This window comes from Meriones unguiculatus, chromosome 2 (assembly GCF_030254825.1).
Source record: "Meriones unguiculatus strain TT.TT164.6M chromosome 2, Bangor_MerUng_6.1, whole genome shotgun sequence".
Classification (NCBI taxonomy): domain Eukaryota; kingdom Metazoa; phylum Chordata; class Mammalia; order Rodentia; family Muridae; genus Meriones; species Meriones unguiculatus.
The window spans coordinates 91,269,493-91,295,861 of NC_083350.1; the positions used below are offsets into that span (position 1 = coordinate 91,269,493).

At 44.3% G+C, this 26,369-nt stretch overlaps 2 protein-coding genes across 9 annotated transcripts in view; one reads left to right on the forward strand and one right to left on the reverse strand.

Moving 5' to 3' along the window:
• Positions 1 to 9,983, reverse strand: part of Timp3 (TIMP metallopeptidase inhibitor 3) — a 118,415-nt gene extending 108,432 nt beyond the window's left edge. For both annotated transcript variants that reach the window (XM_060377810.1, XM_021660906.2), the window contains exon 1: positions 9,847 to 9,983. In XM_060377810.1, coding sequence (XP_060233793.1) covers positions 9,847 to 9,967 — 121 coding nt within the window. In that variant the 5' untranslated portion in view covers positions 9,968 to 9,983. The remainder of the gene's footprint in view (positions 1 to 9,846) is intronic.
• Positions 1 to 26,369, forward strand: part of Syn3 (synapsin III) — a 496,250-nt gene that overhangs the window by 215,596 nt on the left and 254,285 nt on the right. The window contains exon 7 of one of the 7 annotated variants that reach the window (XM_060377801.1): positions 12,676 to 12,770. The exons of the other annotated variants lie outside the window; for them this stretch is intronic. Within the exon in view, the coding sequence (XP_060233784.1) occupies positions 12,676 to 12,726 (51 nt within the window). The 3' untranslated portion in view covers positions 12,727 to 12,770. Of the gene's footprint in view, positions 1 to 12,675; positions 12,771 to 26,369 lie in introns of those variants that run through there. 7 annotated transcript variants of the gene reach the window in all.

Here is a 26,369-nt window from a genome sequence, read left to right on the forward strand (position 1 = left end):
CCATGAGGCAGCAAGTAAGACCTAGTTCCCATGTAAGGGAGACAATAAGACCATGTCATAATTATGCGGGTTGGTATTTGCCAAGCCCTTACTACAGGGTAAGCAGTGAGCCAAGACTATTATTTCCATTATCTCAGTGAATTCTACCACAGCCCTATGAAGCTAAACGTCTTCTTGTACATTCAGAGTTACAGATAGGAAAAGCAAAAGTGAGATGGGCTGGCTTACTTAAGACATACAGCCAAGAAGTAATAAAGCCAAGATTTGAGCCAGGCCATTTAATACCAGAGCCTTCATTCTTTACCAGCTCAGAAACAGGGAAGGAGGGGAACCAAGTATGTAAGCTGTAAGAATATTATTTTGCTTCAAAAAACACTGGCCATGTTCATTCGAAGATCTGAGAACCCAGAGATTACTCAAGAGGTCACTGAACACAAGGTTACAAAAACCTACAACCTATATGGTTGTATCAGTGCATGTGTGCATGTGTGTGTGTTTTCTTTTGCAATATATTGACAACTAAAAACTAAAATTTCACGCTAGCGTTACTAGCTAAGGGATATGGATTTTCCAGTTCACCACAATTTCTACCACTCTGTTGTCTCCCTGACACCAAGGCAAAGAGAAGGTATCGAAAGCCATTGCACACATATTTGGAAATAAATAAGGGAAAACAAGAGGCTGGAGAACCTTATATGTTTGGTTGATAAGAATAATAGTTTCATGTGTTCGGTACTACAGCTCTCCTTTTCTGGCTACTCCCTATAGGCATCATACTTTGTGATCTGAACTAAATTACAGATGAAGAAACCAGAGGATACAGAGGATAATGGGTCAAAGGGGGACCTAGAGGACACAGCCTCCTGCCCACCACAGGCATAGGCTCTTCCCCATCACATCCCTCTCCCTCCAGGCAGCCCCTTGGGTGTTGGGATTCTAACAAATCTCAGTCCTCTGGGTGGCTGTCATTTTTAGAGAAGAATGTAGAATAGGATTGCTCAGTGGTCACATGTTTGACCTGGGACCTCCAGACTCTATTGGAGTGAACAGGCTTACATGAAGTAATGCCATTTTTAATTAAAGGTCTATACCTAAACTGGTCTTCCAGTGGGAAGTCTTTTCCGCAGCTGAGAAGGCTTCTTCTCATGCCCTCCAGCAGTCAGGGAAGAACCTGAAGTGACCTTGATTCTGAATTCTAGCCTTAAGCTCGGTCTGCAAGGCTGCTGTCTACGGGTGAACCAGCTGTGTGCCGACAGGAAGTCTAGTGGTTACATAGACCACTGAGCTCTTTACAAGTGTTCAGGCAGAATCCTCACCTCATTCACAGCACAGGATCTGATTTTTTTGTTTGTTTTGTTTTGTTTTGTTTTGTTTGTTAAGGCAGGATTTCTCTGTGTAGCCTTGGCTGTCCTGGATTTGTAGACCAGGCTGACCTCGAACTCATGGAGATCTGCCTGTCTCTGCCTCCTCAAGTGCTGGAATCACAGGCATGGGCCACGGCGCCCAGCATTAATTTTGATCTTAAAAGACAATATGTTAATGAAGTTTCCTTCTAAGAGTGTCATTGGTGGCAATAGATGTTCAGTCCTGAACTCTGCTAGACAGCCCTCTCCAAGGGAACCTGACCCTGAATACCGACATGTCATAGGCAGTAACACCTATGCACAAAAGAGTAGACACACACAGTTAGTCCTTTACCTTTCTAGGTGAGAGATAAATACCTGAGGAAGATTCACCAGATCAGAGTAATTCCAGAGTCAGGTAATAAACTTGAAGTAGACCTCACATCTCCTGACTGGAAACCAATGTTCTCTCCACCTCAACACACAGGAGGCATTGCCTCTCTAGCTCCAGGCTGAGTTGAGACAGGAAGAATTGACTTGTTATCCAAGTTTAGTATCACCAGTTTCCAGGAACCTCCCTTTGGCTACTCTGGTATCTCCTACTCTTTCTATCAGAAGGAAATGTACTTAGAGGAATATAAATGGGAAAGGGCAGCCCCTGATCCTTGAAGAGCATTGGACTTGGTCTTCAGAAGGTGTGGGATCTACTCCCAATACATCTGCTCTACAGTGAAGCTGCCCTAGTGCACCAATTCTCAATACTGACAGCCATCAAATAGGAACAGTGACCCTCCTATCACCCTGCATTCTATATCTACTTAAAAACAAAAACTGACAGTCATGGGACCAGTGTAGGGAGCTTTGTTATCTGAGTCCTGTAGGAGGCCATAAGGGAAGTGGATAGCACTGAATTTGTGAAATCAGGGAAGAGATATCAACTGTGATTTTGAAACTCAGCTATCTGTATGTGACAATGGAAATATCCCATCACCCCTCACAGTCCTACTTTTCTTAGGAAGACCACAATGATAATACTAGTATTTTTGCATACATACAGAGAGACAGACAGACACAGAGAGAGAGTCGGGGGGGGAGAAGGGAGCCTTTACACACACCCAGGTCTCCCTAGTTTCACAGATGAGGTAACTGGGCCAAAAAACTTTTTAAAGCAGAACTCATGAGAGCCAGCACATTTCCAGATCTCCTAGGCCACAGGTCTATCCTCAGTGATGCCTAGGCCACAAGGCAGTCCCTCTTGAAGGCTAACGTGCATACCTCACCACACAGCTTAGCTCATGAAACCATACCTTCACAAAGTATTCTCCCCTTGCCACTTCCCTGTGCCTGGGTGTCTCACAGAGGCCTGAAATTCAAATTCAATAGGTTACTAGGACCAATGCTTCTATTCCTGGGAAGATCAAAGCTGGGCAGAGGGTAGAGTGAGGCGGCTAACTCCTTAGAGTTATTGAAGATCTGTGCTTCTAGCGGCTTGCTCTGCTCAGGACTTCCCCTCTCTACTCCTGCCCTGCAAACCCACACCTTCATCCCCTCCATCATCCCAGGGCTATTTTCCACTGACTGAATTTTACTTTGGCTCACTGAAGCCAAACAACTTTCTTCTTCCATCCCTTTTCTGCCCAGTGGCACAGACCTGGTGATACTGGAAGTCCCTAGTGTCCCAGATGTGAATGACACAGCTAAGTGATAAGAAGTATATGACATTAAATCAGCCCTGCATGTTGGGCAGTGCTGTTCATTGTGTAGACTTTCTTTTGTGGAAGCCAGATCGTCTCAGCCCTACGGAAGGCTCCTCCAGGTCCCTCTGCAGCTCCAGACACATTTTATTAAGCAAATGAGCAAAAAGACCCCTTGGTCCCACCACAGTTTAGAGACATCTTGTGGCCTCCTGCCATGTGTTATTTAGCAAGAACCAAAGCTTAGTCTGTTATGTTGATGGTGTGGCATACAAACAAGCTGCTAAAACCAGGCCACATCCTCAAGGGTATCCAACCCAATGGGACCAACGGAGCTACTGGATTCTCTACCAGTCCTGGTCACATTATCAGGGTAATGTCAGAGAGGTGACAAGAACAGGGACTGACTTAGAGGTCCACATGCTCTTTTAACACTTCCATAGGCCAACCCAAACACTCAGATTCAGGAGAGCCCTAAGCATCCTTACTTTGGGCTACAACTAATTAGCACATCAGCCCATATGTCCAACTCAGCTACTAGCATTGTGGCAATTTTCTGTTTGAAATTGTTTGTCTAAAAGAATGAAAATAAATACTCAACACATGAAGCTATGGTGAATAACTCTTCCATAAATAGAATTCACTAAAGGAAAAGTGGATTTTAAAATATTTTTCAGTATTGATAAGGATGGAGTCAATGGGACAGCAGATAGAGTGTTTGGTAAGGAATTTGTTGTGAGACTTGGTTTCACTGGGAGCCCCAAATAACTGGTGAAACCCCAAAAAGCTGGTGAAAGGAACTGCCCTGGGCAGAGACCAATCAATGTTCCAAAGTTATGAAAGGAGAAGTCTACAGGAGAAGAGACCCTAAAGCTGAGAAGAAAATGATTCTGAACATAGGCTTTGGGGATGCAGCCTCAGGCTGGGCTGTTTCTTGTGTGATGGTGTGATTATAGGCATGTAGTTTTCCCTCTTCAGCCTGAGGTTACTCAGTGGGTATCTTCAAAGGAAAGCTCCCACTTTATGAATAACTGATATGCAAATAAGGAGCTCAGCCCAGTGCTGTGGATTAGTAATTGAAACCCCAATGATAGGGCTGCTTAGGAAGATACTGTAGTGCTCTTTCCACTGTGTAATGGGATGAGACTTATCACAAAAGCAGAGAGCAAAGCAAGCACCACTACAGCAGGAATGTAGTTCTAGCTTTGGAATGATGCCTTCTGGGCATGCCTCATGCTATTGCAGAGGAGTCAACTTTTGCTGTCGTGTTGCAGCAGGTTTGAACTCTAGGTGAGGTGGGATGGTTCTCTGTATCCATACCATGGAGATGGTGAAAAAAAAATGGCACCAAGTGAGACCCAGACAATGAGAAGCTCATGAAGGCATAGCATGGTCAAGAGCGAGGCAGAAAACAGGATTATCTAGTGCAGGAAGGACCAATGAAGAGGTGGGTGGGGCCCACTATTGTTCCTTAAAAAAAGCTATTTTTATTGTACTTTACCCCCAATTAACCCACTGAAGACTTTCAATCATGATGGTGTAATTCTTTCTTAAACTAAGTCTCATAGTGTCAAGACCCCAGGGTCTTTCTCTGCCTACTCTGCTTTGGCCTCAGCTGTTTTCCTCCATCCTTGTGATCATCTTATCTGTCCCATTCAAGCACTATTCAGAGGCAAGAGTGAGTGGAGGAGGGAACAAAGGAATCAGTCTTCTTGCTGCCACCCTGAGCCCATCTAGGGAGACAAAAATCTATACCTGGATTTCACACAGACACTTTTGAACCTGAGTTCATGTACAAACCAAAGACTAAACAAGTTTCAAGTAATGAAAAGCACACTACTCATTAAAAAGCAAAATCTTACAGCCATCTCTAAGTAGTCCAGAACAGCAACAAGTCAAGGGCTGTGGCTGTCCTACCACTTGTGACTCACTTTTGATATGAAAATGATCCCATTAACTTGGCCTAAGTGGCCTTAATTTTGTTCTCTTTCAAAAAGATAAAAAGTAGAAATCCTCAGAATACCAAGAAAATGTCTAAAATTGTCTTAAATGGAAGAAAACCCTTAATGTACCTCTAGCACAGCATTGTGATATTGTTCCCATCCCCCATTCCCATCCTCCATTCTCCATCCCCAATCCTTCATTATCCATCCCCCATCTCCTAATCTCCATCCTCCATCCTCCATTCTTCCATTTGCACATCTAAAAAAGGACAAAGTCAATATGCACCTCTAGAGGGTTGACTGAAGCAAAAATAAAAATGCACAGTTTCCTTTCTTCCACCCAACACGTCTACATATACATTTGCCATAGAGAAATATCCATGCACAGAATTGGAAGACAATATAGTGACTATTTGTTCCAACATCCTTAATAAGGATGAAAAGTTGATAGAAACATAGCTATCCATAAACAGGGGGTGTCTAAATAAATAAAGGTAGATATAGAGGGCTATTATAGTGTCATAGTAATATCATCTCGCATAGTAGCACCATGTTATATAGTGTAGTTGAATATACTTTAGAGGTGAGCTACATGGGTTTAAATACTAGGCTCTGCTACTTATCAGAAATAATACTGAAGAAGTTACCTAATTTTTCTGAGCTTCAGTGTTTTTCAGAGAAGATGACAATAGTACATATGCCTTATAGGACTGTTAAGAGACTTGAGTGAGCTAATGCATATTAATTATTTAGAATGATGCCTCATATTCTGTAATCACTTTATTTTAAAACTCAACATTGAGTTTTTAAAAAGAGACCAATTATAGATAAAAAAAACAGTTCATAGATAATAGGTATATAGCTGGATAAAAATGAATGAATGAATGACACATGTGCACAGACACACACAAACATAAAATACACTCAACACTGTAAAAGCGTGACTAAAAAAGGTCTGAAAAGGTACCAATTACTTGCATCCTTTCATAATGAGGAGAGTAAAAGCTAAAGGGACCCACTAAATGCCTAAACACAAAGCCAGCAGGACTGGGGTGGGGGAGAAGATTTGAGCCCAGCTGTGCCCTTCCCAAGGCCCAAGACCACCCAGGAGTTGAATGTGACAAAGGTAGAAAGAAAGGGCCTTCGTGTCTATATGAAGGCTAAAGTAGTAAAAGCCAAAACTGATTGGAATTGTGTTGTTTTCGTTTTTCATTAATGAACCTGTTGGAATGTGCCATTCAGCAGCTGAGCTCAATGGTTCCTGCTGTTCCAGCAAAACCACAGCCACTTCCCAGCCATGTTCTAGTCTTGTCTGTCATGGGACTGGGAAAGGGACAGACTGATCAGAGGGGCAACTTCTGAATCCACCAGGTTCCTAGTCTGCAGATTTCTTCACAGGCTCATTCCTCAGTCATCTACTTCCCTGTATGCATTGGGCTGGGCAGCTCCCTGGGAATCCTCAACTGCCTCCCACAAGCACCCTGGAAGTTTGGGTTCTGTCAGCTTCACTGTTCACTGACCTTAGTGACACATAGCCAGTCACGTTTTCACCTTGGCCTAATAATTTTCATAGTCTTTTCTGGTTTTAAGAGCCAAAGAACATAGGGAATTTCCTTGATTTTTGTTATTCTGTTATAAATCTATGATCAATTCTTCCTCAGCAAACATGATAATTAAAAATTCTGCTGCTTTAGCCACTTTTGAAGTTTTGAGGAAAGCTTTCCTAATCTTGATAAAAAATGCCATTCCCTTTGGATGTCAAGAGGTCAATGAAAGTTGGAAAGTGCCATAATTAAGACTGAACTTGTGCCTGGTCCTTGCTGGCCTTGCATAAGCATAGCCTCACTCAGCCTTAGTATTTTGCATTTGAGAAATGGGTGCTTAAGGTTGCTGAGGAGCTAAGATAGCATCTTTGAAGTGCTTGCACACCAGTACAAGTCTGAGGACTTCCCTTCCTTCCTCTTGCCCAATAGCAGTCCTCCCTTGGCCAGGATTCCCAAGATAACATTAGCCTTGCTATGCACACTCACACACACACACACACACAGTGGTTGGCCCTTCTCTCAAGTCCCATAATTTCATTTTCTTTGTGTCTGCTTGCATGTGGGAGTGAGAGGGCATGGATCAGGTTTCTCTAAAAATTACTTCTTTGCTAAAATTACTTCAGATCTGAAGCTGAAGGAACCTACTGGCAGTGGTCCTTGTCAAAACAACTCTAAAATATCAGGGCTATTCTCCAAGGCTGGCAGCTACTACTCCAGGCCCTGAGCAGCCCTGACACCCCTCCACTCCCACCAATACCACTGCCTAATTACTCCTTGTGAATGGGGACACAGAAAAGGGGTGAGCCTTCTGAAGTGAAATCCTCTCTACTACTCCCATCTCTGCAGAAACCACACACACACCCTACTCCAATTTTCAGAATACTCTGAACATTAGCCATCTTTTCCTGAACTAAGACTGCCAGAACAAAATCTGCCTGGCCAAGGCTGCCTCTTTCATTCCCAGCTCCAGACCCTACTTCTTCAGAGTCAAGGTTTTGAAGGCATTTCAGGGGCAATGACTAGTAGGTAAAGGGGCCCAAGTAAAGTGACTGCTGCCAAGTCCCTTTCTTTTGCCTCACCGTGTATCTGATAAGCCTCCCTGTAGTTTATTCTTCTAAACACTTTGATAGGGTGCAGGGCCTGCAGTTGCCATAGAAACACCTTTTAACTCCTCCTCATCCAGCAGGTTGTGCCAGTCCCCTGGGCTTTGGAAAAGAAAGGCAAAAGAGACAGGAAAGGGAAGGCCATTGTGGGGTGATGATGGGGACTTATGAAGGGCTAAGCTAGGCATGCTGTGCTCTTCCTTGGCAGCATAGCATCTAGCCAGGATGAGAATGGAGGAAGGTGGCAGGCTGGTTTGAGCATACTTAGGTGGCTCCAGTGTCCAGAGGACATTTGGGAGCCATCTACTGGAGGCAGCATGGTGTCTGCTGCTGTCAGGCAGCAGGTCAACAAGCCAGGCCCACACCCACACCTCCCATTTTTAAAAACATTATCTCATCCCTTGTGCAGTGCACCAAACTGAGGGCTAAGTGAGTCTGGATCCCTGCCAGAGCAAAGACTTTTCTGTCTTTCTTTTTGCTCCTACAATATTGTGAGTTTGGCATATTTCTGGGTAACTTAACTTTTCTCTAGGAAGTATATTAAGAGAGAGAAAAAGAAGCTGTTTCTTGGATAAACCCATAAAAATTATAAGAAACTTTGTCAGTCCTGACCTACAGTAGCTCCCTTATGAAAGCAATGAGCCCATTCCAGGAGACTTCACAGAGAATAGGCTCATGTTGCCACTTTTCCATAAACTTTTAGGGTAGAAACCTCTGAGCAAAAGGTACCTGGGATAGAGATGAGAACCATGTCTCCTATACACATACTACAAAACCAAACTGAACACACCCAACCCATTGTGAAGCAGAAAATAACTTGAGCCATAGCCTGCACACCCAGATTCCACCTGCTAGCTCACAGGCCAGGCTCTATGCTAAGCAAACCCAGAACTCAGCAGCTCTAACGAGTTGAGAAAGTCACCAACTGGTGAAAGGAAAGGAATCTGGGTGGGGGTACTCAGGAGAGAGGAGTGAAAACCTTCCCCAGGCCTCCAGCAATCCAAAAGGATGCTTCCAAGCCTTCCATAAAGCCAGAGGCTAGCAAGGCTCTCTCCCAGGGACAGGGAAGGGTGGGTCTGCAGGTCCTAGGAAACCTCCAACAAGGGTGACTGCAGGTCACACAAACACCCTGGGCTGCCAAGTCGACTGAGCTGGCCGCCACAGCCACCTCCCAGATTTCCCCCTAGGCTGGCCTGGTCCACCAGTAATGCCTCTCCAACCTCAGTTTTCTCCCTGGCTAGGTCACCACCCTTCCCCCTCCTCACCACAACACACTTGCAGAGTAAGAATCCCTCACCTAAGACCCAGTGGAAAATTTTCTTCTCCTTTATGACCATACTTAAACACACATGCTCCATTTTTCACCTCTCAATCTCCACACAGTACAAGGGCAGCTTCATGTCCCACCCCTGCCCAGCAAGCACACAGCAGGGACATTGGACCTGGGTGCAATTGAAGCTGAAAAAGGGATTTTTTTTCTAGCTTCTGCTCAACATGGGGCCTTCCAAACACAAGTGTCCCCAACACTCTTCAGGCCTCTGGACAGTGGGCTCTCTAATCAACACACAGCCTCTTTGAAAACCATCACCACAAGTGATGTGACCCTTCACATCTTTGTTCTTCTGGGCTTTCTCCATCACTCACTCTCTCCATCCTCACATACATTCAGGAAGGGAGGGGGCTTCCAAATCACCTCAAGCCAGCTATCAACACTCAGATGGAGTTCACCCAGGGAGGTCTAACCCACAGTTTTCTCCTGTGTGAGTGTGTGTATGTGTTTCCCACCCCCCTTTCCAGCCCCCAAATTTGGCAGGCAAGAAGCTCCTATTAGCACTTGATGGGAGAGCCTGCAGCTAGGCTGGGTTGAATCTCAAGGAAAAGAATGAAGTTCAAGGGCGCGGGACTAAGCAATCTTTGAACACTGGGATATTTTCTCTTGAAACTCTGCCTGCACAGGCTGGCAACTTCTTGTAAAGCATACTCGAGGTCCCAGAACTTCAGTTCCAACTTTCAGAGCCCTTTCCCACCCTCCTCCCTCAGCTCTTTTCCCTTCAAGATGTCAAGTAGGGATCTTGTTCACCCCTGCCTGCCAGAAACCATTAGGCCACTGCGGTGATCCCCTCGCAAGGCATCTCCCCATACAGAGCCCCCGCTCAGGGAAACTGAGTCTCCTGCTACATACAGCGAGCAGGTTGTCTGGGGCCTCCCGGAGCGCTTACCAATGTCGGAGTTGCAGAAGGCATCCTGGGGATGGCTAGGCGAGCATGTGCACGCTTCAGCGCCCCAGTGCCCAAGGCTCCAGCAGCCCAGGAGCACGACCAGCCCGAGCCAGGGAGTCATCCTTGCTGCTGTGGTCCGCTGCGGGGACTGCCACTCTTCTCTTCAAAGTTGCCTAGAGCTGGCGCGGATGCTGCAATCCGAGCTCACTCCCTGGGTCTGACCGTGCACAGTGGGCAACTTTGAGCTCTGGGGTAGTGCTCTCCAAGTTGCCCGGCGGAAGCGGCGAAGTGGCCTTGGATGACTGGAGCACGAGTCCCCGGAGCCAGCCAGTGGCCTCCGGGAGAAGGATCGGGCAGTGGAGAAGCGGGAGTAGAAGCTTCCCGGAGCTGGAGGCTGCCCGCTACCCACTGTGAGCAAAGGCTGGGGCTGCCGAGAGATATAGGGGCTCGAGGGGACCCAGCCCCTCGGGAGCTCGGGGGCCACCGCCTCCGACCAATGGCAGCGCTGCATTACCTCATCGGCCCTCCAAAAAGGGGGCGGGGCCGGGGGGCTCGGGGCGACAGGGAGGGGCCGGCCCGGACTGTTCAGATCCTTATAGGGAATAATGCGACTGTGGGCACGGGAGTGGGTGGGCTGGGCGCGTCCTGGGCCAGTGTGCTCTCCAGCGGCGCCCCACAGCCCCATCACCCTACGCCCACCGGCCATCTGTGCGCCTTCGACCCAAACAAGGATCCAGTCTCAGCCACCCAGCCAGCCAGGACAATCCCTTCCAAGGGGCCCTGGAGGCTACTGCTCTTGAGTCCTTGATCCTGCCTCTTGGAAAAAGTCTAGAAGGAAGCCTCAAAGAAATGCTTTCTTACCTTTCCTAGAGAGAGCAGGTAGTAAGAGGAAACACTTGGACAGACAACATCATCTTCCTCCCACTTTCCTCCTCCCCACACCTCTGCCTTTTGGGGATGGCTATGGTAATTGTCACTGGGGGTAAATGGACTTGTGGAATTATACAACAAACACTATTTTGGATGCCAAGCAAAGCCCTTGCAACCAGGGTGATTGTGCAAGTGTTATGAGGAAGCTAGAATAGATGTAGACCTAGATTAGAATGACTTAGAGTGGGACAGTGAAGGACAAGTCCTCTGAGGTGACATCAGGCAAGAAGAAGAGCAACTGCAAAGGTCTGGGTCTTTTTTAAAGGACAGAATATAGTGAAAAGGGGGAGTATAATAGCTGGTCTCACTGGTGGCAGACAGCATTTTTTCCTTCAGCAAAGGAACTTTGAAATAAAGTGATCCAAAAATGGAATTAAACCCAATTCTGAAGAAAACTATCTGGGATCCTAGGTGACTAAGGGTAACAGAAGAATATTGGTAATGTTATTACCACCCTATTTTAAGTAACATCTTGATTGTGTGTGTGTGTGTGTGTGTGTGTGTGTGTGTGTATTAATACTCACTGTTGTTGTTCTGTCTTTTTGAGACATAGCCTCACTATGACCTTGAATTCAAGATCCTCCTGCCTCAGGCTCCCCACTGCTAGAGTTATAGATATGCAGCATCACCCCTGGCCTATACTATGTGTTTTTAAAAGCAGGATTCCATACACAATCTTGTTTTGTTTACATATCCCTTCTAGTTGGGAAAAGCAAGAACAAGTTTCATGTGTACCTTCCAGCAGGGGAAACGGGCTCTGAAAGGGGGTGTTCCCTTTACACTTTCCCACTGGCTGTTGTTACCAAAAGAGACATATGCTCCTGGACTTAGCAGCAGTTCCATCTAACCCACAGTGCTCTTTTGTAGCAATCTTTCTCCCTTTCTCTCTCACCTTATGTTTTTGTCTGGTTTTAAAGGAGAACTGTGTTGTAGCTGCAGAAATGCTGAAAACTTGCAACAAGTGAGAAAAAAATGTAAGGGAACCCCTTGGATTACCCCCAAGAGAAGAGACTCCTTAAGGGGCAGAAACAGAGTATTGTGGTAACATTAGTTCTGAGTGTATGGCCCTTGCTAGGTTGTTTTGTGTTTTTTGTTAGTGTTGGTGCTACTGTTATTTTGAGACAGGGTCTCATTATGTAGCCCAGGGTGACCTTGAATTCTCAGTCCTCCTGCCTCAACCTCCCAAAGGCTTACAGGAATTCCCCCAAGCATTCCCGCAAAGAGAAGAGAATCCAGCTCCCATAACTTTCTGTTTTATCCCCCCCCCCAGCTCTGAAGCCCCTCCCTTCCTTAATTCCTTTCCATGATACTGTGGCCCAGTCACTACTCTTTTAGCACCATATATAATGTAACCATATAACCATATTATTTCCTTTTTTAATGCTTGGAGGCCATACTGCTTTTTTAGTCCTCAGAAAGTCCCAAGAGACTTGAGTGTGGTATAGTCAGTAGTTACTTGAGGCCCAAACCATAGGCTTTAAAGGGCCACTCTGAGGAACTAGGATGAATAAGGACATACTTGGTGAGATTTGAGAGATCTGTTGAACCTTGCTCCATACCAGTCATGTGGAAGACTTTAGAAGGGTTTGCAGACAAATCCACTTGGAATAAACATCTTACAGACTAGAGGCCTCTTTTCTCTGCTTTCCTATTGCAAGGCCATTTTGTTCAAAGTGCGGATTGTTTTTCCTCTAAGGGAAAGCACTTTTCTGGAATGCAAGACAGGTGCCAGGCACCTACTTTCTGCTATGTATCACTGGGCAGATTCTTCAAAGAGGACATCAGAAGTGTACCTTGTTCTGGCAGCTACTTCCTTATCAAAGTATGGTGTCCTATGATTATTTTCCTTGTCAAAAAGTGCTAATTTGGGTTTATTTCCTCTTGATTTTTCTACTTCAGCTCACCCAGGATTTGGGAGCTTCAGAGGACACAAAGAGAATTCTGATCTAGACTGAGATGTCCTTCTCTGCCCACCTCTGCAAGGTTAGCTTGGTCATGACTGTGGGAATGAGAAAGAGGTGTTCCTAAGTCCTCATGTGGGTCCTTTCAGCTATCATCTGGACACTAGGTTGTTCATAGGACTAAATACTATGTAAAAATTGCTTTTTATAGTTCATTTAGTAAGCAAGATTGAATGGACCTGAAGCTTGGATAAGAATGAGGATATTAGCTCTCCTGCTTTCTGGGGGCGATCTGAAGAAGTTTCAACCAACACCTGCCTTGTCCTCAAACTCAGGTTACCTACTCTCTTCATTGGAAATTTTCTAGATGAGGACATATTCACCTATGTATCAAATTTCAGAGGGTAGACCTATAGGAGGTATTTACTTAGTCACCTAAAGAAGATATAAAATTGCTTAGACTCTGTTCATCTTTTTGTTCTATATGAGAAAAATAAGGGTTGATGAAAGAATTTACTCAGTGTCCCACAGTCAGCTAGAGACAGAGCCACGTTCATGTTGTGGACATTGATTCTTTAGCTTCTATCTGCATCACACCCACAGGGCTAAGTCTTCCAGGCCAGGGTATGTAATAAATGTATTTTCAAATCCCATGGCTGGCCCCTGGTGAGCTACCTGCTCAAAAGTTCTTAACCACAGGAAGAGACCCTTCTGAGCTGATCAATATTGTGTAGTGCTATGTGACTCAGAGAGTTACCTTTTGTGTTCATTTCCCTTTCTATGATACGTTCTGAAAACATGCCAGGCATGTTTTACAAATATATGTGTGAATACCCCATTTCTTGAGAGGAAAAGGAGGTTAGGGTGAAAATAACAATATCCAGCCCTGAGACCTGTTGACAGACATGGCTGTTGACTAGTGACACTCCCAACCACTGCAAGTCATTTCCCTTGTTCAGGCACAAATCTCCATGTTTATTGGATAAAAGATTAAAATTTATTATCCCCAACAAGATGCCTCTTGGTAATAATAATAATAATAGTAATAATAAATGTCTACGATTCCATGGGAAATTCTCAAAGATGAAATGAATGGCTGTGAAGGAAGAGAGATATCACCATGTGAGCAGGTTTGACACCAAACAACCATGCCCAAGACTGAGGTCCATCCACCACACTCTCAGCATTTTTTGAACTCCATCCTACTCTGTCTTCCAAGATCCAGGGCATAAAACAAAGAATGCCAGGGGAGACTGTGATAATTAAAGGCACAGGAAAGACTTGGGATCTTGCCTTTGGTGGAGCCTCTTGTAGTTACCAATTCATCCTTCTGTTTGTCTTCTGGTTTGCCTGGAAGTGTGTCTCTCTTGTGTTCAGAACTCAATGGACTCTTGCATGCCCTTCCAGTCTCAGTTTAGATGTTATCTCCTTAGCATAACCTTTTTCCATCCCTTCTACAGGAGTCTCCATAGCACCTGTTGTGTTCTAGTTCATTGACTCTAATATGATTGTTCATATGCATGTTTCCCTTCTTGAAGTGTAAGAGCATTGGCAACAGGGCTCAGATCAGTAATGGCTGCATTTGGGTCTGTCGGCAGTAGTCCAGCTGTCCAGTGTTGGGATTGAAAGGTGGCAGTTCCTCAGAGGGGCTCATCGAGCCGATCCCTCTAGCGAATGCTAGGGGGCGCTGTAAGCCAGAAAACATTCGTTCTCTGAACCTTCAGCCTGCCTGTCTCTGAGAAGCCTGGAGAGGGATATATCCATGCCAGCCAGTGGGTGCGGGTGCCTTGAGTTGGTGAAGCGAACCCTTCCCATCTGAAGGCCACAAAGCTCTCAGTCAACATCCCGTCTGAGTCCGCAGCTGCCTGAGCTCCTCCACCCCTTGGCTGGCTGCATGTCAACTTAAGGGAGAGAGGCTTACTTGGGAAGGGACACACTTGCGATTCACTGACTTAGGGTCCATGGAGAGTTCTGGGAACACAGTGGAGAATGCCACAGTCCCGCTCTTCCAAGTGGGGCTCTGAAAGTTCAACCCAGAGAAGGTGCTGACAAACCTAGGTCGGGACCACGGCCACATAAGGAAGTACCTCAGCTTCCCTCCCTTACCCAACTCTAGACCACCCTAACCACAGTGACTTTCCCCAAAGCCACAGTCCATGTGAAAATCGTTATATTCAAAATAGCTTTTTCCAAGCAATAGACATCCTAGTCCACCCATTACCAGGAGCCCTAGTCAGACCTTCAACAGAATTGCTCCCCAACACGGGGCAATTAAGAGCCTAAGAAGGCGGGTTTTTCAGGTTCACTCTGCCTGGTACCAGCAGGCAGTAAACACCTTTCCTGGCTTCCATCTGTAACAAATTTCATGGCAGTAAAATTGTAGCGTGTCTCTCTTCCCAGCTCTCCCACTCCGAGCCCTGCCAGAGAAGCGAAGACCCTTCTGTAAGGTCTCTGGCTATGTTCAGAGAGTTTTCGTATTTCTTTCCGTAGACAGCTAGTCCCAGAAATTTAAAGCCAGAAAACACATGTGTGTGGTAAGAGTCGGTTTGTGTCCTGTGTTTTCTGGGGTGGTGAGAAATGGAAAATCGAGTTAAATATTCCAATTCTTGATTTTCTTTTAATGACTGTATGTTCAGGCAGTCAATTATTTCTGCAAAGGATAATATGAAGTGGAGGGACCAGAACTTCCCCCACAAGCCTAGTTTAATGTGTTCCTTATGCCTTTGGAATTACTGCATTCTGCCTTTAACAGTGAGGAGTTAGCTCCCCTGTGGCTTTTCTGAAGGTATCAGGCTCGGCCCCACACAGGTTGTCTCAGCCAGCCAGCACTGCTGGTTTGGGGAAAAAGTAGATGGACATGTAGTCAGGCTCCTGCCACACCAGACTGGAGATCATGTTTCTGTAAAGGTACTGTGAGCTCTCCTTGGTGGAGCTTGACACAGCTGGAACAGACTTGTCCTATGGTGGGCAGTCCAAAGGGCATTTGACACCACGGCTCTCATCCTTCTTGATACCTAGCTGTGGAAGTTCTTCTGTCTCTGGTCTGTCACTTTCTACCTCCTGTCTGGTACCTTCTGTCTCAGTGGCACAAACTTCCAGCTCTTCAATTTTCTTGCTTTCCCCTTTAGCCTCACCTGTCACCTTGCTTAATCCCAGCTTCTCTCCTGGCCTTGACTGCCCAATGTGCTGTGTTCACTGGAATGAGATTCATATGGCAACAGTGTCCCTCTGGTCTCCTGACCATCCTCCTGTGACAATTTCACTTGCAAATCCTATGAGCTAATCAGGCTTTAATTGTCCTGAACTCACTGTCTTCTTCCCCTGTCCCTTCCAGTATTACTCATTCCCTCTAATGACATCACCATTGGCCATGTCCTACAGAATCTTGAACAGGACATCACTACTACCCTCCCCTTTCCCACTCTCACTGTTCCCACCCTGGATCTAACCTGGAGAGTCTTTCCAGACAGTGTCAGCAGCCCCACACCTGCTGCCCAGGGTCCTTTTCTGTCAGGTACCTCTCTTGATTCACAGCTGTCTACCATTTTCTCAAACATAAACCTGAAGCCACGCTAGGCTTTGCTTCAAGTCATCAGTTCATATTCCATGGTATTCTGAACAAAACCTTAAACTCCAAAGACATTACAAGGTCCTCTCTGATCTGCCTCTTCCCGTAACACCCAAGCTGTACTGGAGGTGACACCATTCATATAGAGCATCATTTGACTGCCACCCCACAGTTACATAACAGCAGACTTGTCCTAAACTTCCGTTACCTTAGTGCCATGTTGTATAATTTCATGCCCTCTGCCCTCCCTTCTCCGCCTCCATCTGCCAGGAATAAGCTAGGGGCACTAGTTTCTGAACGCTTGCTAACTCTTCTGGTTTTCCTCTGTGCCCCACTTACAGTGTGTCTTTTAGCTGTCCATCTGGATATCTCTCACTTTCTGGCTGCCCCTAATGGTTGAAATGTTTGATTCTCCTCTAGACCCAACCTGGGTGATTCTCAAATGCCTAGTGCAGTACCTACACACAGTAGGCACTTAACAAATACCAAAAGATAAGACTAACCAACAAATGAATTGAAGAGAAAGATAGTGTGTATGTCAGTATCACCATCATTAATCCAGCATGAGAGTTTCTTGGATCTAGCTCCTTGAACTTGGATTCTCAGAGAGGTTCCAAGAGGTGATCTATGTACAACCAACTCAAAAGAGCCAGCAAGCCAGTCATAGTGGCACTGTCCTTGCTCCTCTAAGATAATTGATGGGTAGGCTGGGAACTCATGTTGTTACCTTGACATTGTCTTTTTTTTTTTTAATTACATATTTTACATTTATTGTATGTGTATGCCTGTGTGTCTGTGTGCAGCAGAGTGCACTTGTGGTGGTCAAAGAACCACCTGTGGGAGTTGTTTTTCTTCTTCCAACATATGGGTCCTGGGTGTTAAACTCAGATTTTTCAGGCTTAGTGTCAGGTGCATTTACTCCCATCCCTTTAACTTTCTGATGGAAGCAGTGTCCACTGCCAAAAACCCAACTCACTAGATGGTGATGATGGCTGAGCTCAGAGCACCAACTGCAGTCTCTTTGGTCTTCTCTGTCCTTTGCTCAAGATTGGTCATGCCTTCATCTTTCCCTAGACAGTTTTGGCCCTGGAAATAGTGCAATTCACTGGTTTCTGAATTGTTTTCAGGTATTTTTTTTATGGAACCAAGACATCTAAAACTGAAGCTTCTAAAAGAACAATCTGTTCTTGCATGTCATGTGCATTTCTTTGGACTTGACCCTTGGGCCTTGTGTTTAAGGATATCTACAGATATCCTTGATGACAATGAATTTGTCATCAAGAAGCCATTCACAAAGTATGTGTAGGCATGAGGTAACATTAGTTATAAACTTCTACAAGGGGCCTATGCTTTGATGTCTTCTTCAGTCTTCCCAACCTAAATAATAGATATGTTACGTGTGTGTGTGTGTGTGTGTGTGTGTGCTGCACATAGTGTGGAGGTCCAAAGTTGACAAGAACTGTCTTCTTCTATCACTCTTCGACTTATTTTTTGAGACAGTGTCTCTCCTTGAATGATTCAGGTGAGCTGACCAGCCAGTGAGCTGCAGAGATCTGCATATTTCTACTTTCCTAGCACTGAGACTGCAAGCATGTTCCACATCCAGTTTTTATATATTACTCCTAGAGCTATGACATCAGGTACTCATGCTTGCACAGCAAGCACTTGGTGCTTTGAGCCATCTCCTCATTGCTATATGCCCATTTTATAATCAAGGAAACTGAAGCTCAAAGAAGATCTTTTACAAACACTAATACTGTTTTCCTTTCCTTCATATCCATCTTCTAGGTCTTTTTCAGAGTCTTTCATTGCTTACATTTTTTCTCTTTTCACTTGGCCTCCTCCTTGTTTACTGTAGTGCTGAAGAATAGGATCCCAGAGTCCCTGTGGTGTGCCAGAACTGGTTGATGGCTCAGTAGAATTCATTGATATATTTTCCAGAGTTATCTGAGTCAGAAAATGATGAAAAGTGCAAAAACTGGAGTATGGTTTCTACTGAGCAAGTATCATTTTCCTACCACCTAAAAGTTTAAAAGGAATAAAATTATTTTTTACTTTCTCAAGCTCAATATTCTTGAGGTTATTCCCACTTATTTTTCTTTGGTTGGTAGTAACATTACATAATGTTCCACTGTTGTGCATCTTTTCAGTTCTATAGTAAGTGATATCACAGTGCAACTTGATGGGAGTATTTATACCACAGAAATTGGCTAACACCACAAATCAGGGCTTCTTGTCTAGGAGAGCCACTTGGTAAATATTTACACAGTGAAAATATATATTCTTTTTGGTCTGTTATTGCTTTGATATGCTCAGTCCTGATACAATTTGATGTGCTAGGTTGGATAGGTAGAGAAAGGGATCCCTTTTCTGAGGGGTAGGAAAGAGGGGATATGGGAAAGAGGAAAGAAGGGTGGGACTAGTTGGAGAGGAGGAAGGGGGCTATCATTGGGATAAAAAGTGAATTTAAAAAAAAAATGAAAAGAAAACTGAGGATTCTCTGACTACACCATACTTTTTTACTGTAAGTAAATACAGTACCTTATTATTATTATGGACTGCCCACCATAGGACAAGTCTGTTCCAGCTGTGTCAAGCTCCACCAAGGAGAGCTCACAGTACCTTAAGTAAGTATTCAGTCTGCCCAGAGAAGAATTTGATGTCATATCAACACATGCTAGAAGAAACTGCACATACCTGAGGAGGGTTTTTGTTTTGTTTGTTTGTTTGTTTGTTTGTTTGTTTTGTTTTGAGCCTGTGATTGGAGGCTGGTGGCAGGGAGAGCCTGAAGGCACAATGAAAAAACTTCTTTTCTTTTGGTCTGTTTCTGCTTTGAATAAACTGGTTTCTGGCTTATGCAACTCCCAGTAATTAAAATGGTTGGAATATTTTGCATTTTTACAGCAGCTCAGAGGCCTGGAGCTGAAGCCAATTCATGGGGGGCTTGGCGATCCTATGATGCCTGTCCCTTGGCAGAGTAGAGAGTGCTGGCATCTGGCTTGGAAAGAAGCGGGGGGGGGGGAGCGAAAAGGGTCATGATTTGCAGCAATTTGTCTCTCCTTTCCCTGGACAGGTACACATGTGTATTGTCCAGAGAAGAAAGGTCAGCAAAGGCACTCATTTTCTGAAAGTCTAATGTCTAAGGATAATAGGGATGCTCAAGCTTTATATTTTCCAATACTACCTGTGTATCACATTTTATAGTAATAACCCATATAGTATTTGATTTAAAAAGTAGATGAACCCAGGCCTAGTGGTCCATGTCTGTATTACCAGCTACTCCTGAGGCTGAGGTAGGAGGCTTCTAAGTTCTTACTACTCCCAGTTGCTGTGGGTTTTTAGTTCTGCCTCACAAGATCTGGCCTGGTGCTTTGTGTACATTAGGAGCTCAAGCCTCATGTTTGTATGAGTCAGAACATCTGTATACATGTCTTGTCTTTTGCCAAGAGGAAAATAATTTATATTATTTTGAGGACTTGCCTCCTACAGTGTGCTTAGGCCTGCTGTGAGTTGCTATTCTACTGAAGGACTTAGGTCTCACATGAGTCACTAATGTCTTTTAGAGTTCTAAAAGTAGGTAAGTAAAAGGCAAGTCACATTGTGATTAGTTCCCTGTTGATGTGTGTCAATGTATGAATAACTTCATGGTTTACAACATTGTATTTTATTCCCTGATTTCTGTAAGTCAGAATTCTAAGTGTGGCTTTCCTGATTCTTCTACAGGACTAAAACCAAGATGGTACCCAGGGCTCCCATTTCCTCTGGGACTCAAATGAGGAAAGATCTGTTTCCTTACTCATGTGATTGTTGGTAACTTTAAGTTCCTCAATGTGATAGTTTGAATGAGAATGGTTTGAATTCTTGGTCCCCAGTAGGTGGAAGTATTTGGTATTTCTTGGAGAAAGTGTGTCACTGGGGAGTGGGCTTTGAGCTTTCAGCTGGTTCCTTCGATTCCCAGTGCACTCTCTGTCTCTCTTTCTCTGTCTCCGCCTCATGGTTGTGGATCAAGATGTAAGATCTCAGCTGTTCCTTTACTTGCTGTCATGGCTCTAATCTCTGAAGCCATAGCCAAATTAAATGCTTTCTTTTTTAAATTGCCTTACTCATGATGTTTTATCATAACAATAGAAAAGTAACTAAGACATTCAGTTTCTCTTTGCTTGTAGTCTGGCATGCCTCAGTGGTCCCTTGCCACAGAAATCTCTCCATAGGTAGCTTCACTGTGTGACAAGTTCCTTCCTCCACACCAGCATGAACAAAAGCCCCCCGAGACAGGCATTGCAATAATGTTCATATAACTATGTATATCTTGTCATTCTGGCCGTGTTCTGTTCATGCCACAATCTCTGCCACACTCAGGAAAAGAGATTCCAAAAGCAAGAATCATGTGGGTTACAAGAGCTCACTCTACAGACTGAGTAACTAGAATGTGGAAAGCCCTGGAAGCTGTGGAGTTCAAAGAGCTGTTGTAGTACTTTGCTGTGGTGGAGGCAGTAAAGCATTCTTTTTGTCTCTTTAAATCAGATGTTTTGTTTGTTTGTTTGTTTGTTTGCTTGCTTGCTTGCTTGAATTAAACTAACAGCCCTAGAGTTTGATTTGGTTTGAGCACAGAATTGTTTTTTTTTTTTTCACAGACATTCAGAAAACTTCAGACTCCCAGATTTTCCAGAAGCCTTGGGAGCTCTGAAATTTCATTCACAGGGTTCGGCTTCCCAGGCTATAAGAATGTCCTTCTCATCTCAGCCCAGTTGTCCCCACTTCTCTGCCAGGACACCACAGGGCTTCTGTCTCTCTCCCTGTCAGCAGGCCCCACACCACATCATGAACACCTGGGAGAAGCATCTAGATAGCTTAGACCTGCTGTCAAGGCAGAGGTGAAAGACAAGCCAGACCTTAGTGGTCATCTGAGAGGCTCCAAATACCAAACAGAAAGTGAAAAATAAGTATTTCAGGGTAAGGGCTAGCTTCTGTTAGAGCTGAGACAAGGTACTTCTTTCTGTGTTTCTTTGATTACCAGATATGCTAAGGACATGTTCAGTCCTGCTCACATTAGGAGATTCATGTAGCTTCCCAGCAACTGGAGAAACAAAGACAGGACAGTCCTTCGAGGTCTAGACCCGTAGACAATGGGAAGCCAGCTACCTTCTGTGACAGGCGAAGGCCTGAAGTCCTGTCTGCTTTCCCTCTTGCCACAGATTTTTTTCATTTAGAAACAATTTTTCAGGAGGAAGAGCCAGCCCTCTGAGATGATGGAAGGGGAGAAAAGTGTCACTGTAAGGTATGGAGACCATTCATTTGTACTGTTAAGGGACAACATTCTGTAATAGAAAGAAGAGAACAGGGAAGGGAAGTGTGTTGCTGCAGATCTACACAGAATGCTAAGCTTCTCTACCCAGTAATCCCAGACAGTCCCCAGGGAAGGGAAACTATCAGAGAACAAATTAGAAGAACATTAAATATCAATTATTGCTCTAGTTAGGACTTCAAGTACTATGTTGAAGAGATATGGAGAGAGTGGGCAGCCTTGCCTTGTCCCTGATTTCAGTGGGACTGGTGTAAGTTCCTCTCCATTTAGTTTGATTTTGGCTATAGGCTTGCTGTATGTTGCCTTTACTATGTTTGGGTATGTATTCCTGATTTCTCCAGAACTTCAAACATGAATGCTTTTGCTATCGATAGAGAAAGTTCTGAAGTATGTGTATCATTTGATTTTAATAAAATAAAGACAAGTTCAAGTTTTCTTAGAGACCATTGTAACTTTGTTTGATTTTTGATGTGTTTTCCTCATTGGGATGTTGTTAAATGCAAACTCTAGAGATTACAGCCCACCAGTATAATACCAGAACAGGCTCCCAAAGAAATATCATTCAACTTTGTGAGTTTATGGAAACAGAAGATTGAGAAATATGAACCTCAGGCTGGGAGACAGCTCAGTTAGTAAAATGTTTGCTGTGCAAGCACAAGGCCCTGAGTTAAATCCCTAGAATCCATGTGGAAAAAGAAAAGCCCAGCATGGTGGTGTGTGCTTGTGATCTCAGCACTGAGGATACAGAGTCAGGTGCATTCCCGGGGCTCACTGGCCATCTATCACAGACTACTTGAAGACTTCCAGGCCATGAGAGACCCTGTCACAAAGAAAGGAAATAGCCTTTGAAGAATGTCACCTAATGTTATACTCTGGCCTTCGCATGCAGGCTCACACATATGTGTACTCCCACACATGCACACATGAACATGCACATACATAACCATATGCAGATAAGATAAAAATTTAAAAATAGGAAGGATTTATCCTTAAATAACAGACCCCCTTGACCATAACCTCTGGCCTGGAAAGTCAAAATGAGAATAACCAGTGTCCCAGTTAGGTGGTAGAAAGCTGGGGAGTGCAAACTGCTGAGATCCTTGGGTGGAAGGCACAGACTTAACTCTTTCCTGCCTCTAGATTCTACTTTTCAAATCAATGATCCTGCTGTGTCTCAGCCAGTCAGGATTTGAGGAGATAAAGGTCGTTTCCTGTTATGAAATAACAGCCCAAATACATCTATCCTAGCATAAGTGGGTCTCCAGGGAAATCACTTTGTGTCTCCCACCAGGGGCCACCTACCTCTGATGCATTCTGAGGTGAGGTGACATCCCATATGTTTTTATTTTTTTTAACAGTTAGCTTTTTAGTACACTGTGTAATAGAAAATAGTTCAGTTAAACCTGTGAATTCGTGGGTAGTATTATTTAAGATAAACACAAAACATTTGTTTAAGTGAGAGAGGGCAAAAAAATTAATTGACTCAAAAAAAAAAAAAAAAAAAACACTAACCGTGAAAGAAGATGGCAACAGTCGTGAATGAGAAGGCTCATCTGTCTTAGGGAAGCTGAAATGATTGGTATTCTTGTGTTCATTCCCATTAGCCTACAGGTTCCTTTGAGAATGAGGTAATCCATAGCCAAATACATCTAAATATAAAGGATATAATATACCTGGGAACATGGAAATTCAGTGCTTATGGGATGCACGAATTATAAAAGAGATAGGCTAGCCAGGCAGTGGTGATGCATACCTTTAAAAGCAGGAGGCAGAGGAAGACAGATCTCTGAATTCGAGGCCAGCTTAGTCTACAGAGCGAGTTCCAGGACAGCCAGGACTACACAGAGAAAGTCTGTCTCAAAAAACAAACAACAAACGAATAAATAAATAAATAAAAAGATAGGCTACCATCTTGAATTTTTTCAAACCCACTGAGGTTGGGTCCTTCACAAGATATTAGGGATAAGCTTGCACCAAATAAGGATTTCTCTCCCTCAACAAGTTCCTATGTAAAAATACCTAAAAGAGAGAAAGGTTTGGTTGGTGCCAGACCATAAAAATGACATATAACGAACTATAGAAATGATCCCTGAAAAATGAGGAAGGGAGTTACGGCTGGGATACAAAGTAAATAACCTGTGATTAATATAAAAAAAGAAAAAGAAAAAAAGAATGAATATACTGGGGAGGGGCATGCATGCAGGGTGGGGAGGAAGGGAGAGATTAGGACAGGAGGAGGGAGGGAACCACAGGGGGGATACAAAGTGAATAAAGTATAATTAATAAAGAAAAAAAATGATGTGTAACATGTCTCAATGTCAGCTCCTCTTCAGATTCTTCCTCAGAAGACAGCTGCTTGGACTAAATGTACCATAGGCAGACACAGAAAACATAGTGGACAGGATACTCTGGCTGTCTGATCTTAGACAGGTGTTTCTGACTGTTAATGCTTTGAGTGAAAAATACCCCCAAAAGCTCATGTATTTAAATACACAGTCCCCAGTTGGTGGCACTAGGTGGACCCTAATAGTTGGAATCTTGCTGCAGAAAGCATGAAAGGTTTGAGGGTTTATTCCGTTGTCCCACATCTCTTCTTCCTGTTTGTGGATGGAAAATGTGATGAGGTAGCTTTCTTCTCCTGCTGTATACCCTGTCTTTCACACCACAATGGACTCTCTCTCTCTCTGGAATCATAAGGTAAAACCGACTCCCTCTTCCTTAACTTACTTTTTGTCATGCTTTTACTCATAGCAACAGAAAAACAAACAAAAACAAACAAACAAAACTAATATCCTGCCTGTCTCCTCAGTAATATGAATCAGTCATTGTAGCTGAACACATTCTGTAGTTTAGATGGGATTGGTTCTGAGCTCAAAACCTGCAGGAAAGAAAGCTGGGAGGGCCTTCCAGGAGAATGGATTCAAGCTTGAAGAACTGAGCTCATGACTGTCCATGGAGATAACCTAGAACCCTTTCACAGATGTAGCTCATAGCAGTTCAGTGTCCAAATGGGTTCCATAGTAATGGGAAGAGGGACTGCCTCTGACATAAACTGATTGGCCTGCTCTTTGGTCGCCTCCCCCTGAGGGGGGAGCAGCCTTACCAGGCCACAGAAGATGACAATGCAGCCACTCCTGATGAGATCTGATAGACTAAGATCAGAAGGAGGGAGAGGGGCACCTCCCCTCTCAGTGGACTTGGGGAGGGGCATGTGTGAAGAAGGGGGAGGGAAGGCGTGATTAGGAGGGGTTTATGGGGGGATACAAAGTGAATAAAGTATAATTAATAAAAGTTTAAAAAATTTAAAAAAAAAGAAATTAGGGACTATGCCATGGTCAGCACCTGAGTTCCTGGGTAGCAGCCTTGTAAGAGATTAGGAGCTTTCCTGTGTATACTAAGGGATGGGGACTGAGAGGTGCCTCCATCTACCTCAGAACAATAGTTAGAGTAGATTATCTATGTCCTGGAAGGCTTGACCTCTATTTTTAATTGTTTTAAGACTTGTTTTTATTATTTTTAAGTGTGTGTGTGGGACACACAAGCATGTGTGCTCATGAGTGTGGATATGAACATTCAGAGGCCAGAGGCAGCAGATCCTACTGGAGGCCATTATGAGCTACCCACTGTGAGCAGTAGGAACTGAACTCTGGTTCTCTGACTGGATATTAAGCATTCTGAGTCACTGAGCCATCTCTCTAGCCCCACTTTGAATGCTTGTGTCTCCTCCTTGAATGCTTTCTGCAGTTTACTAAATGCTTTTCATGTTTTCTTTCTGTCTAATCCTCCAGGGACCCCAGTGGAGGCTGTTTAGAGTAGTGCAGAGGGAGGGGGTAACCAGTGACTCTAGACTGTGTGACACATGAGAGTGTCCACTCTGGCGCTAAGGTGGCCCAGGGCAGGGGCTTGGAACCACCACCTTTAGTCGCAGCTTAGCTCTATCAGGCACTATCAGCTGTGTGGAATTAGGCAGGATCCATCACTTCTCTGGTTGCAGTGTCCTAGTCAGTCAAACAAATGTCTGCTTCTCAGGCCATTGTGAATACAGAATGACTATTTGACCACATAGTAAGTGGCATCAGTGTGTGTGTGTACATGTACCCATGTGCACATAGGTGCCTAAAGAGGTCAGAGGATAATCTGAGATGTTGCATCTTTTTAGTTAGACAGGATCTCACATTTTCCTGGAACCCGTACCTGAGGCTAGACTGGAAACCAGCAAGCCCCAGTTAGCCACCAGTCTCTGCCTCCACAGTGTTGGGAGTACAAGCATCTGATACCACACCAGTCTTTATTTGGTTTTTAATGGGGGTTCTGGGCATCTAACTCAGGTCCTCCAGCTTATAAGGACAGTACTTCCCTAAGCCATTTCCTTTGTTCTGCATCAGTTATTTTAAAGGTTTATTGAGATACTAGATGTACTCTTTTTTTTTCTTGGGCTGCCATAATGAAATACTGCAAACTAGGTGACTATAAGCCAGTAGAATACTCCTGGAGGTCAGAGGTTCAAAGTCAAAGATGCAAAGGGTGTCTCTCTGTGATAATCAAGGAATGATCCTTGGTGACCTCTTCCAGTTTCTGGCAGTGCTACATACTCTTTGATTGGGAGATGTTGATTCCTGATTCTAACCTCTTCCTTCCTGGTCACATGTCATTCTCAGTGTCTATGTGCAAAGTCTGTCTTCTTTTGAGGATGCCTATGACTAAATTCAGGTCCATCCTAATCCAATTTGCCCTCAATTTAACTTCACAGCATTTGCATAGAACCTGTTTCCAGAGTCACATTTACAAATGAGGCAGGCTAGGGCTTGAATATATCCTT